This window comes from Yarrowia lipolytica, chromosome 1B (genome assembly GCF_001761485.1).
Source record: "Yarrowia lipolytica chromosome 1B, complete sequence".
NCBI classification, from domain to species: Eukaryota; Fungi; Ascomycota; class Dipodascomycetes; order Dipodascales; genus Yarrowia; species Yarrowia lipolytica.
In genome coordinates, this window is record NC_090771.1 from 1529619 (window position 1) to 1542256 (window position 12638).

At 48.7% G+C, this 12638-nt stretch overlaps 6 protein-coding genes across 6 annotated transcripts; 3 read left to right on the forward strand and 3 right to left on the reverse strand.

Annotated features, from left to right (window-relative positions):
• Nucleotides 1–437: 437 nt before the first annotated feature.
• On the reverse strand, nucleotides 438–703 carry YALI1_B15301g (uncharacterized protein; the record flags this gene model as incomplete). Its single annotated transcript, XM_068282069.1, has 2 exons — nucleotides 438–497; nucleotides 545–703. The coding sequence occupies 2 exons, from the start codon at nucleotides 701–703 to the stop codon at nucleotides 438–440; spliced, it is 219 nt and encodes a 72-aa protein (XP_068138170.1).
• Nucleotides 704–837: 134 nt separating this feature from the next.
• Nucleotides 838–1179, reverse strand: YALI1_B15307g (uncharacterized protein; the record flags this gene model as incomplete). The annotated part of the gene is made up of 1 exon (XM_500764.2): nucleotides 838–1179. One exon carries the CDS (start codon nucleotides 1177–1179, stop codon nucleotides 838–840), a length of 342 nt encoding a protein of 113 aa, XP_500764.2.
• Nucleotides 1180–1458: 279 nt separating this feature from the next.
• YALI1_B15310g (uncharacterized protein) lies at nucleotides 1459–4500 on the forward strand (the record flags this gene model as incomplete). The annotated part of the gene is made up of 1 exon (XM_500765.3): nucleotides 1459–4500. The coding sequence occupies one exon, from the start codon at nucleotides 1459–1461 to the stop codon at nucleotides 4498–4500; it is 3042 nt and encodes a 1013-aa protein (XP_500765.3).
• A 502-nt stretch (nucleotides 4501–5002) lies between these two features.
• On the forward strand, nucleotides 5003–6351 carry YALI1_B15346g (uncharacterized protein; the record flags this gene model as incomplete). The annotated part of the gene is made up of 2 exons (XM_500766.3): nucleotides 5003–5796; nucleotides 6039–6351. The coding sequence occupies 2 exons, from the start codon at nucleotides 5003–5005 to the stop codon at nucleotides 6349–6351; spliced, it is 1107 nt and encodes a 368-aa protein (XP_500766.2).
• Nucleotides 6352–8437: 2086 nt separating this feature from the next.
• YALI1_B15380g (uncharacterized protein) lies at nucleotides 8438–11146 on the forward strand (the record flags this gene model as incomplete). The annotated part of the gene is made up of 1 exon (XM_500767.3): nucleotides 8438–11146. One exon carries the CDS (start codon nucleotides 8438–8440, stop codon nucleotides 11144–11146), a length of 2709 nt encoding a protein of 902 aa, XP_500767.3.
• A 653-nt stretch (nucleotides 11147–11799) lies between these two features.
• Nucleotides 11800–12441, reverse strand: YALI1_B15420g (uncharacterized protein; the record flags this gene model as incomplete). Its single annotated transcript, XM_068282070.1, has 1 exon — nucleotides 11800–12441. One exon carries the CDS (start codon nucleotides 12439–12441, stop codon nucleotides 11800–11802), a length of 642 nt encoding a protein of 213 aa, XP_068138171.1.
• Between the last annotated feature and the right edge of the window lie 197 nt (nucleotides 12442–12638).

Genomic DNA, 12638 nt, shown 5'->3' on the forward strand with positions numbered 1-12638 from the left:
AGTGCGATCAAATGATAAACTGGCGTTACTGCATAAGTAGGTTAATGTACTCTGTCTGTCAATACCTGTAGAAAGTATGTACTCGTACAAGTACGGTATTTATTTTGTATTGGACAAGTACCGGTACTCGTACTGAGACAGAAGGTACCCATACATTCAAGTGTCGTATGTACTGCGCGACTATACGATGTACAGAAAATACATACTGTAACTGTACAGTGTGTGGTTGTTATTATTACATCTATTGTATAAATGAGGGTCCACACCACGTTCCTATAACAACGAAGACTTTGCACGAGCGTCTGTATCTCGCCCCTGTGTTTTGTCCAAGTGGATAACTTCGAAAAGTTGGAGCTGAAGTTCATTGGAGCGACACTGATCAAAATAGTGTAGATTGGCCCACGTATTCCCCTTTAGTGAAGCAGTGTTGGCGATCGTTAATTATCCTGTATGTCGCTCGCTCCTTTCAGATATACCTGCGGAACAGCTTCAGAAGACTTCAAGAAAAGCTCAAGTGCCAGCTCCACACCGCATTCCCCTAGACGGGTAGAGAGCTAAATGTAGACTTCCTCGGATGTCTGTGTAGATTTATCGACCCTTGACACGGAATACTCGAAGACAGTTGAACTGAAGTAGAGCCTAGACAGTAGAATCGAAGATGTGGCTGGGGCTTGTGTACTGCCTGCGTAATCCCATTTGTCATTACGGAGACTGTCGAAGGTATACCACGATTCAGACGTGACGGTCACATGTGATGGTGGTATTTGGATCTTAGAGATATCAGACAGGCAAGAATGACAAGGATAGCGGAATCACCCCAAGATAACAACCTCCAATTTACAATTGGTTCTGCCTTCTGATCTGAATCGTCTTCTCGATCATTCTGATGTTCGCGTCAACCATCTCAGCCCAGTTCTGGACGTCGCCGGTTTCTCTGAGTTTGGTGTCGCCGTTGTTCGCTACTGTTTGAAGCTGCTTGTTGAGTTTGGTCAGCTTTTCAGTGGACTCTTCCAGATGTTGAGCCTGGTTGGTGATATTCTTGTGATTCGTGTGAATCAGAGCAATGGATTGTAGCAGAGGCTTTTCAAGAGCTTCGGGCGCAGTTTTCAATGTTGTAACAAGATTCGCGTGGGCGTCATGAATTGTCTCGAGCTTTTGTTGTTTCGTCTTCTTGTTCATGATGTGAGGTGGTGTTCGTGGTCTCGCCCCCTTACTCCTGTCAATAATTTACACCACCACGCATACGTATCTCAACCTTAAGTGCGCCCAGCCATAGTGCAGCTTCCAGGCACTGTAGTGTGAAACTGCATTCCCCATCTATACAACATTTCTCGGGAGCCGTCAGTGCTCACGATATTAAAACCCATTCGACACAAACACAAGCTAGGCCCATTGTTCAACTACACGCGTCTATTCTCCAATCGCCCCACACTCATTTTCACGGGATAGTTGTCCATCATGACATCGGCATTCAACCCAGTACATGTACTGAACCTCGGAGAGTCCAAGGAGGCTGCGGAGAACGATGAGATACACAAACAAGTGCGGGAACTGGCCAAAGGCTCCAAAATCACATGCATCAGCTCTTTCGGCGACAAATTGCTGGTAGGTCTGCAGTCAGGAGTGCTACTGTCTTGTTTGGTGACCGACCCTCACGCTCAGGATGGCTTTTCCATCACAAAAGTTGACTCAATTAATCTGAATGGAGCAGTGACCCAGATTGAGGTCATCAGAGACACCCGCAGCTTAATTGTCCTGGCTGGATCGCTCATTTATGTTGTTTCCATCGGATCTCTCAGCATAGAGGAGACACTGCAGAAATCAAAGGGAGCTTCGCGGTTTGCATCCATCTCTGAGGTCGACGCCACTCATGAGATCCGAAACTTCTCAGATTCCGACGACCGAGTCGATGACGACTCGCCCAGTGTCATTTCTCGTCTGGCTATTCCCATCAAAAGACGTTTATTGGTGTACACATGGATCGACACTGAGTTCTCGTCTTTCAGAGAACACACTCTCCCCGATAAGGCACGGGCTGTGACCTTCCTCAACACGCACTCTCTGGTGTGCATGCTGCCTTCAGAGACTCTGGTAGCGGAACTCTCACGATACGCAGACACAGTCAAATTTATAGAGGCTGCACCACCTACGAATCTGCAGGCCTACCATGGAACTCAAGAGGCTGCTGGATACATGTCATATATCGGCTTGTCCCGTTCCCCTCGGCCTAAGGCAGTGCGGCTGTCTGATGATTTGGCATTGCTGGTTCGAGACACTACTTCAGCATACCTGGACGAAACTGGACGTCTGGTGCCCTCTTACGGCGGAATATCCGATGATATGGTACTTGCCGAGCACCCCCCACATGCCGGTCGTAACAAACACCGACATGATCATTCTCACCAGCTGTGTTTCAACTACACCAACAAGCTCAATTGGAAGATTGCTCCCGCGGCTGTTGGAATTGTGCACCCGTACCTATTGGTAGCTCTTCCATCTCACGTGGAAGTCCGAAACCCATACACCACTACTCTTATTCAGCAGATCACTATCCCCGATATTCAGCACATAAGTCACAACAGAAAGATCAGCTACATTGCCACCGGAACTAGGGTGATTCGGCTGTTCTCTACCGACTACATTTCTGTCATCGACAATATAATCGAGATGGGCTTCCTTGATGAGGGTATCTCTCTCATGTCCAAGATTGACCAGGTTCTACTAGAAACGGGTAATGAGACTGAAGGAGGAGAGGAGGGCAAGAGCTTGAAGGAACGGAAACTGAGAGAACTCATTATTCTCAAAGCCACCAGCCTTTATGAGAATGGTGATATCGAGGACTCCATGTCGCTTTTCTCGGAAGTAAGTGCTCCTCCGGAGCTTGTTCTAGAACTGAGTAAAGGGTTGCTGCAAGATGACGAAGATGCTGGCGATGTGGATCACCACGAGGATGAAGTCAATGGAGAGGAGGAAACCCAAGCAGATGACACCCACAAAGAAACAGGCGAGGGTAAAAATCATACCAACGGTTCCGGAAAGAATAATGAAGAAGACTCCATGTCTCCTGGGGCACCTTCTATCACTCTTTCGTCTCGTGACACCGCATCTATTCACACGGCTAACCGGCCTTCGCCTGCACTTACCAGTCTTCTTGTGTTTCTGACTGACACTCGAAGAAAGCTGACCCGGATCACGACTTCTCAGGAGAAGATTTACTACCGAGGTGTCGAACTTTCCAACGATATTTACGGTAATGCAGAGCAAGCTATGGCTCTTGTTGACACATCCCTTCTCCAGTGTTATATTCGAGTCTCTCCTGGTCTTATTGGCCCTCTTCTCCGTGTCAAGAACTATTGTGATCCTACTGTGGTGAAGACGGAGTTGTCCAAATTATCCAAATGGAAGGAACTGATCGACTTCTACTATGGAAAGGGTCTTCACAAAGATGCTTTGGAGCTGCTGGTTGAGTTAAAGGGCAAGAATCATGAGTTCACGTCTGAGTCCATCATCTCGTACCTCCAAAAGCTCGATGCACATAACATCGACCTCATTTTGGAGTTCTCAAAGGTGCCTATTGAGGAGGATATTGAAAATGGACGAGAGCTATTTTTAGAGGATACGGACCAGGCTACCAGTTTGCCTCGAAATAAAGTGGTTGCGTTCCTGAAGGACGTCTCTTCTCTTTTAGCAATTGAGTATCTCGAGGATCTTGCCTACAAGAAGCACGACGATACTGTTCGCTTCCACAACGATCTGGCACTGTTGTACATTCGTGAAATTGAGAAGTCAGACGATGCTTCTGACAAGGAGAAGTTCTCCCGAAAGCTGCTCAAATTTCTCGGCAGATCTACTCACTATCGACCCCAGACTGTCTACTCTGCTGTTCCAAAGAAGATGTTCGAGCAACGAGCTGTGCTTCTTTCCAAGATGGATCAGGAGCATGATGCTCTGGTAATCTACGTCTATGACATGGACAGTCCTATGAAGGCACAGAACCATGCATCTGACTTGTATGGAAAGGACCCTGTCAAGGGTCTGGAGTCGCTGCATGAACTTCTGGATATTCTGCTGACTCCTCCCAGGAAGGGGCCCAAGCCCAACATTGAGGCGGCGCTCAAGCTTCTGAGTTCCCAGGGCTCTCGAATGGACCCTGCCAAGGTTCTGAATCTGCTGAGTGACGATGTCAAGATCTCAGAGATCTACCCATTCCTGTGTTCACAGATTCGTAACACCACTGCTACCGCTAACCAGCTAAGACTGCGAACCTCGTTGGAGAAGGTGTATGCAGTCAGCGTCGAGGAGGAGTATCTCGAGACTCGTGCGCAAAGCGTCCGAGTAACTGACTCTCGTATGTGTCGGATTTGTCTAAAACGACTTGGCCACAGTGTTGTTAGTGTGTTCCCTGATTTGACTGTGGTTCACTATGGGTGTGCCAACGCTTACCAGGATATCCTGGATCGAAAGAGGGCCCGTCCTTTGACGGTTGGTACTCTGAATTAAATAGCATATCATTGTATTGTGTTCACTGTTTTTGTTGGTCATTGGCAGGTTTGTACATAACATCTCGACTGAGTGACAGTGATGATGTTTACATTCGGACCATATAAGAGCAGTTATTCATTAATGCGACATTATTTAACGTGTATATTCCAAGTTGATAGTATTTGCTTTGATGTCTTTTGCACTGGACGGCTCTTGCGGGTTGGCCCACTCTGTGACAGACGACTCGACACAAGCGCATCTTCTCCTAAGGACATAAAATGCGAGGTACACAAGGGACATTTATTAAAAAAATCTGATGAAACAACTCCTCTAAACAAGTTCCGCCACTTGGGACTCCTCGGCTTCTTTCAAAGTCTTGACGACAAACTTCCTCTCCTTACCCCACCTATCACCCTCCGTTGCAGCTATATTAGGTTTGGATTATTAAAAAAACCAGCCTCGGCCGAGTGACTGAACATCGCAACTCAACCTCCTCTTTCATACCACACTACGACACAAAATGGCTATGCATCGAGTGGCTCCGGATATCCCCCTATGGGTGGGATCGATCTACTCCCTTTCTGCTCACATTTCCTTCGAGAAGTACAACATCAACCATATCATCTCCATGGTCAGAGGCGAGCTGCCTGGAAACCAGATCCAGGGATACACTCACTTGCACGTGGAGATGGATGACGACGAAGAGGAGAACATCATGCAATACTTCCCCGAGACCAACAAGTTTATCGAGGACGCCTGTGGCGAATGGATGACTAAAGTGGCCGAATCGGGCAAGTACAAGAACTACCCTGAGAATGTCGAATCCGTGCATCTCGAGTACCCGCATAACCCCGATCCTCCGGGAGTGCTGGTTCATTGCATGGCCGGTATCTCGCGATCTTCTACTATCGTCATCGCTTACTTGATGAAGAAGCTGGGTCTCACTGCTGAGCAGGGACTGGCTCTTGTTAAGAAAGGACGAAAGATCGCCAACCCTAACCCTTCCTTCGTGGAGCAGCTCAAGATCTACGAGCAATGTGGATACGAGATTGACGACTCCAAGCCCCTATACCGTCAATGGATCCTCAAAAAGGACTCTGAGGGTATTCCTAACATTGGATCTACACCCAAGTTCAAGTACAGATCGGAGACTGAGGGGCTGACCTCCAGAGGCCAGGGCTTCTCGGCTGATTTCAGACGTCAGATCAGACCCAAGATGAACCAGTCTGGTGCTGTCGAGGATGCCACCGAGGCAACTCCTGAACAGACTGCTCCTTCAATGAAGACCTCTCTCCTGAGATGTCGAATGTGTCGGTGAGTATGAGGTAACCGGTATGCTATGAGTGGATGGATATCCATAGTATGCCAAAGTTGATGTGATGGTGAGATGTCTATTTTCCACGTTTTCTCTTGATCTGCCGTCTCTCGACGTACATCTTGTCTAACCATGGAGACAAGATTGTTTACTTTACACGTCTCATTATTTATTCCTATTTTTTTCCTTTTCTTTTTTCATCTGCCCCCTCTTCTATTCCCTTACTAACCCAAGTCTCTAGACAAATCCTTGCCTCTTCTAACGCGTTTATTGTCCACGAACCCAAGTCCCCCATGCCCAAACAACAGTCGTCTCGAAACGGTATTGGAGCCAATGCATCAATCGCTCCCCAGTGCATGCAATACTATGTAGAGCCCATCGAGTGGATGCGAGATGAGCTCGAAAAGGGCGCACTTGATGGAAAGCTCAACTGTCCCAAATGTAAGGCCAAACTGGGCTCTTACAAGTGGCAGGGAAGCAAGTGTTCCTGCGGTAAATGGTGCACACCCGCCATCGAGTTGACCAGGTCCAAGGTCGATGAGATGTTGAGCTAGGTATGTAGCCCAGTCTCCCCATATAGAGTGTACAATAGACTATTTGAATATTATGATGGCGTTTCATGAGCACCGAATACTTAAGCACTGGAGACTATCTCTACCACTTAGACCATGAGATGCTACGCTGAGATGCATCGATCCACGTCAGAGCCGTGTATTCCCTACATCTGTTTAATAAGGAGCGGCTCAGAATTAGAAGTTCTCACATACTTGTCCATAGCTATAATACTAGTCCTTCACATCACGTGTCTTCTGCGCTTCCAATTTCGAAGCAAGGGTGAGGTCGGTTGGTTAAGTACCAATTCTTGACAAAGCTATTTGTGGGCGAACGAAGTTTCTAAGAACTCCTTCATTGACCCTTAATCTGGTATGGCTTCTGGTCTTGAGATCTCTAGGTTGAAACTTCCCAGCTGCTTGCAAATAAGCTGGATACACCAGTAGAGAGGCTTCATCTGTGTTGTGAGGCACCCTCCAGACAAACCAGTGTAAAATGTTTTCTCTAAATGTATTCATTACTAGTATAATTACATCTCAGCCCTAACTCGACTCAACTATTTCACTTTATGACGTCGTCTTGTATACCGCTCTTCTTTGCTTGCGTACTGAAATTGTCTAATGAGATTGCCCCAATAGGCAAGAGATGAATCCATAACAGGTTGTTTTTTTAATGAAGCCCTTTAATGTGAAATTGTCCACACCTTTCTCTTCCACCTCATCACCATGTGACTACCGATTCTTCTACTCGGGCTGCTGTTTTCGCACTCGTCTTCAATAAGGTCGGGAGAAGCTTGCTCACTCAGAGCTGATTTCGCTGGTTTGGAGCAGCTACCTAGATAGAAAGTCGGCTCTCGATGATGTCGTCAAGAGAGATGAGCTCCAATCAAACCCGTAACCTCACTATTGTCACGTTCAAGAAGGAGGTATTAACTGAGGCGAAACTGAACCATGTGAAAGCCCTCTTGAGCACAGACTCGCCAATCCAGAACTTGTACGACATTGGTAGGTTGAAAAAGGATCCGGAGTTGTCGGTTATGTTGGATCTTGAACTTCATCTCCATGTGCTCAACCGTCAACGTGCATCAACATGATGGAATGGTACGTGGTGAGGCTAGAGTGATGGAACAGCTACAGAAGTTCAAAAATGCAATGGCCACTCTTCCAATTCCACTTGGTATCTGTCCAGGATCTCCCATAACTCTCCCGGATCGGGCTACACCGCCTCTCGTGATGCTAGCTACCTACCAATATCTACATCATTGACAGCGGAGTACGAATAACCTACAATCACTTCTCGGGCGAGAAAGATGGGGAGCTAACTTCTACAACAATATTAATGAAGACGAGTACAGCCACTGAACAGGGGTGATGGGAGTTTTTGCTCTACTCTCTCGAGAGGCACATATTATCGGCGTCAAGGTTCTTAGAAAAAACAATAAGTACAGGCTCGTTGGCTGGTATCATTACAAGGCTATAATGGGCCCTCAGCCATGCTTCTCAGTCTCCTGTGAAGTCCAACATTAGCATGTCCTTTCGGTTCCGTATTAGCTCCAACCGACCATTACCCCTAGACCATCTTTCTTTCGGCTGGGTCCTTACTCAGAATAAAGGAAGACTTCAGGTGAAAAACATCACTCCCATCTTCCTTGCCTGTAACATGTATTTCTAAGATTATAGATCTCTTAGATGGATATATCGCGTCTCCCGAATTGTAGCACTGCTCCTCACTATCTGTCTGTTACAGCTTCCATGAACTTTGATCTAAACTGGTTTCATGTATCTCCACTATCAGACCAGCCTGAACTTAAGTCTAACCAACTGTAGGTGCTGTGATACAAGCCCAAGTGTCTTTCAGTCACGACGAGCGCCATAGCAAATAACAACGAATTCAAGAGCAACTGCGCGACCACACTCTCTCGAACAAATTACCCTGTCTACATCACACTTCTGATGTCTCTTCTACATCCAGTCTGCACCAAAAAAATTATAGTTGGCGCCGTGTCTCTCAACTTTCGAAAGCCGAAGTGCATATTCATACCTGCTTTAGTAACACACCTAAACTTGTTTCCTTCACATCAACCCCACAATGGCTAGAGATACTCTCCCTTCCAGCCTCAAGCCCACCAACTACAACCTCAGCGTCTACGATATTGACATCGACCAGTTCCTGTTCAAGGGACGAGTCGTCATCAAGTTCGACGTCAATGAGGCTACCAAGTCCATCGACCTCAACGCCAAGGACCTCAAGCTCGACAGCGTGGAGGTCAAGGCCGACGTCACCAAGACCGAGGTCGCAATCAACGTGGATTCCATTGACTATAACGAGAAGAATGACACCGTTGCCATTGCTCTCAAGTCCGAGATCCCCGCCAACGCCACTTCTGTTACTGCTACCATCCTGTATTCCGGCGTCATTCAGCAGAACATGTCCGGTTTCTACAAGTCCTCCTACAAGGATCCCGAGGGCAACGACAAGATTCAGCTGTCCACACAGTTCGAGGCCACTGATGCCCGAGCCGCCTTCCCTTGCATGGATGAGCCCAACCTCAAGGCAACCTTCGATGTCTCCATCACTGTACCTGAAGCCTGGGAGGTTATCTCCAACATGCCTGTGGTCGCCTCTAAGGCCCCCACCGACGGAAAGAAGGGTGCCACCAAGGGCCCCTCCAAGGGCCCCTCCAAGGGTCCCTCCAAGGGTCCCGCTGATGGAGCCGACGCTGCGACCAAGACCGTCACCTTCGACACCACCCCCAAGATGTCCACCTACCTGCTGGCCTGGGCCTGTGGTGAATTTGAGTACGTGGAGGACTTTACCGAGCGATCATACAACGGCCGAAAGCTGCCTGTCCGAGTCTACACCACCAAGGGTCTTAAGGAGCAGGGCCTGTTTGCTCTAGACGTGACCAAGAAAGTCATTGATCTCTTCTCCGACGTGTTTGAGATCGACTACATGCTGCCCAAGATGGACCTGCTGGCATGCCATGAGTTCTCTCACGGCGCAATGGAGAACTGGGGTCTCATTACCTACCGAACCACTGCCGTTCTGTTTGACGAGAAGACTTCTGCTGCCGCCTACAAGCAGCGTGTTGCCTACGTTGTTGCCCACGAGGTTGCCCATCAGTGGTTTGGCGATCTCGTTACAATGGACTGGTGGGACGAGCTGTGGCTCAACGAAGGTTTCGCCACCTGGGTTGGATGGTACGCTGTTGACCGACTCTTCCCCGACTGGCACGTCTTCACTGCCTTCGTGGCTGAGAACATGGAGGACGCTTTGCAGCTGGACTCTGTGCGAGCCTCTCACCCTATTGAGGTTCCTGTGACCTCTGCCAAGGATATTGACCAGATCTTCGATGCCATCTCTTACCTTAAGGGAGCTTCCACCATTCGAATGCTTGGCAACACTCTTGGTGTTGACACCTTCCTCAAGGGTGTTGCTGCTTATCTGAAGAAGCATTCCTACGGTAACGCTCATACCGCCGATCTGTGGTCCGCGATTTCGGAGGTCTCTGGCCGAGACGTCAACTCCCTGATGGAGTCATGGATCAAGAAGATTGGTTACCCTGTCATCACCGTCACCGAGAATGAGGGCTCCACTGCCACTCTCAAGCAGAACCGGTTCCTCACTACCGGCGATGCTAAGCCTGATGAGGATGAAACTCTTTGGTGGGTCCCTCTTGAGGTTTCCTCTGCAGGCCCTGGCGAAGAGGCCACCGGTAACTCCGACTCTTTCGATGTCCGTGAGACTTCCATCTCTGGTGTTGCCCACAACGGCTTCTTCAAGCTGAACCGAAACCGAACTGGTTTCTACCGATGCAACTACTCTGTTGCTCGATTGGAGTCTTTCGGCCAGCATCTCGACAAGCTGTCTTCTGAGGACCGAGTTGGTATCATCTCTGACGCTCTGGCCACCTCCATTGCTGGCTACGCTTCCACTGTTGGCCTTCTGTCCTTCATCTCTCAGCTTTCCGGTGAAGACGACCCTGTGGTGTGGACATCCATTCTTGACGCCATGGCGACAATCCGATCGGCTTGGTTCGAGCAGTCTGAGGAGACCCAAAAGGCTATTGACGCCTTTACTGCCAAGCTGATCGAGCCCATCACCTCTAAGATTGGTCTTGAGTTCACTAACAAGGACAACTTCCTTGACTCCCAGCTGCGAACCCGACTCCTGGGCACTGCTGCTGGTCTTGGTGTTGATGCTGTCTCTTCTCACCTCACCTCCCTGTTCGACAAGTGGGCAGCCGGAGACAAGACTGCCATCCATCCCTCCATTCGAATCCCCGTCTTCCGAGCCGCAGTTTCGCAGTCTGACGACTCCAAGTCTGCAGCTGCCTTTGATGCACTACTCAAGGAGCTCGAGGACCCCTCTTCTGTCGACTCTATTGAGATTGTTCTCTCTTCTCTTGGTGCCGTTCAGTCTCCTGCTCTGATCAAGAAGTCTGTCGATATGCTTCTGACTATTGCTCCCATGAACCTACATTTCCTCGGTGGCTCTCTTGTCAACAACAAGAAGGCTCGATGGGCCCAGTGGGAGTTCATCAAGGCCAACTGGGACCATGGAGTTGTTTCCAAGCTTGGAGCCAACATGGTTGTTCTTGAAAGATACCTCAAGCTGTCCCTTCGACAGTTTGCTTCTCAGAAGGCTCTTGACGACGTGGAAGAGTTCTTTGTCGGCAAGGACCTCGACGGTTTCGACCGATCTCTTGGCCAGGCCAAGGACTTTATCAAGTCTCGAGCTGCCTGGGTTCAGCGAGATGGCTCTGTTGTTGGCGAGTGGCTTGCCAAGCAGCAGTAAGGGCCGCGTGTACCTTATTTAATATATTGATGATTGTATGGAACGTATAGATAGTGTATATTGGTGTTATCCAAATTGTGTACAGTAGTAGTTACATAACCAAACCAATATATATTAATACATAAAAAAAGTTAGCCAGTTGCCGATCACCTAAGAGTATCGACGTCGTCTTTGTCCTCGCCATCCGTAGATGATGTTAATCTTGATCCATTCGAGGAAGGCAAGGATCCACGACTTGAAGAAGATGAGAATCAGCAGACCTCCGACCACAGGAACAGTGGAGTACCAGTAGTAAGAGACTCCATGGTTGTGGATTTCAGGGAACTCGTCGAAGTTCATACCAAAGATACCCGAGATGACAGTCATGGGCTGCAGAATAACAGTGATGAAAGAAATGATTGTCAGCAGGTCATTAGACTTTGATGTGATCGTATTGAAGATTAGATCCGTCATGTTCTTAGTTCCAGCTCGCATGATATCGAGATCTTCAGTGAAGATCTGCGAATGATCAGCAACATCAGCAAGGTAGACTTTTGCGAGCTCAGAAACCATGCCAGAACTGGGTGTAGAATTGACCGAAGGGACGTGGGAACCGTTGGCGTGGAAGCCACGCAGAGAGTTGACAACCGTGGTGATAGGGGCGATAGTTGATCTCAGCATGCACAGATCACTCTTCTCCAAACTCCATCCACATTCTTGAGCTTCATGGTGTGGAAGTAGAACCGCATGAACCAGGGCAGAGTTTCCGAGTAGATGAAGGTGACGGGCTCGGAAGAAGGGTTGGTGAAGGCGGTTCGAACACCTCCTCGTTGTTGTCCGTGGCCAGAGAAAGACCGCTGGGCAAACACAGGAGGAGACGACACAGGGGACACATGGGTGGCGTTATCGGACGACAGAATGATGTCCAGAGAGTCAGTGTTAGCCAAAGACAGTGTAGGATAGGTGTCCAGAATCTCACCGTCCTCACCAGACTTGCTCTGCAGCTTCCATCCGTCAGGGACGTCCAGGTTGACGGAGCCCTGTCCGATTCTACAGGCTCCCTCAATAGGCCGCCCGAAGATCTCCCGGATACTCCAGGACACCTCGGTAGGGTCACCGAGAGGGAAACAGATGTAGTCGTTAGCATAGGGCTTGGAGGTGTCACATCTGAAGTCGGTTCCGTAAAGAGGTACGGGGATAGGGTGCTTGTTTCGTCTTAATTGACGAGGAACATCGACCACGGCATCTACAGTCTGCTTGAGCACCATCTTGCAGGCTTCCTCATCGGTGCATTCTCGATGAACGTCAATGGCCATACCTTGCCACTGGGAGTCGAAGATCTTGTGTCCGTCAAGAAGAGAAGAGATTCCAGCCTTACCCTTGCAAGGGAGCAGTCGAATGAAAGGAGTGAGGTTTTCGGTGCAGACAGGTTCAGCAGGAAGCGCGCCCGAGAACAGGTATGCTGTGGTTTCGTTCGCTCCGTTGGAACCTGTGGATGATTGTTTAAAGGTGA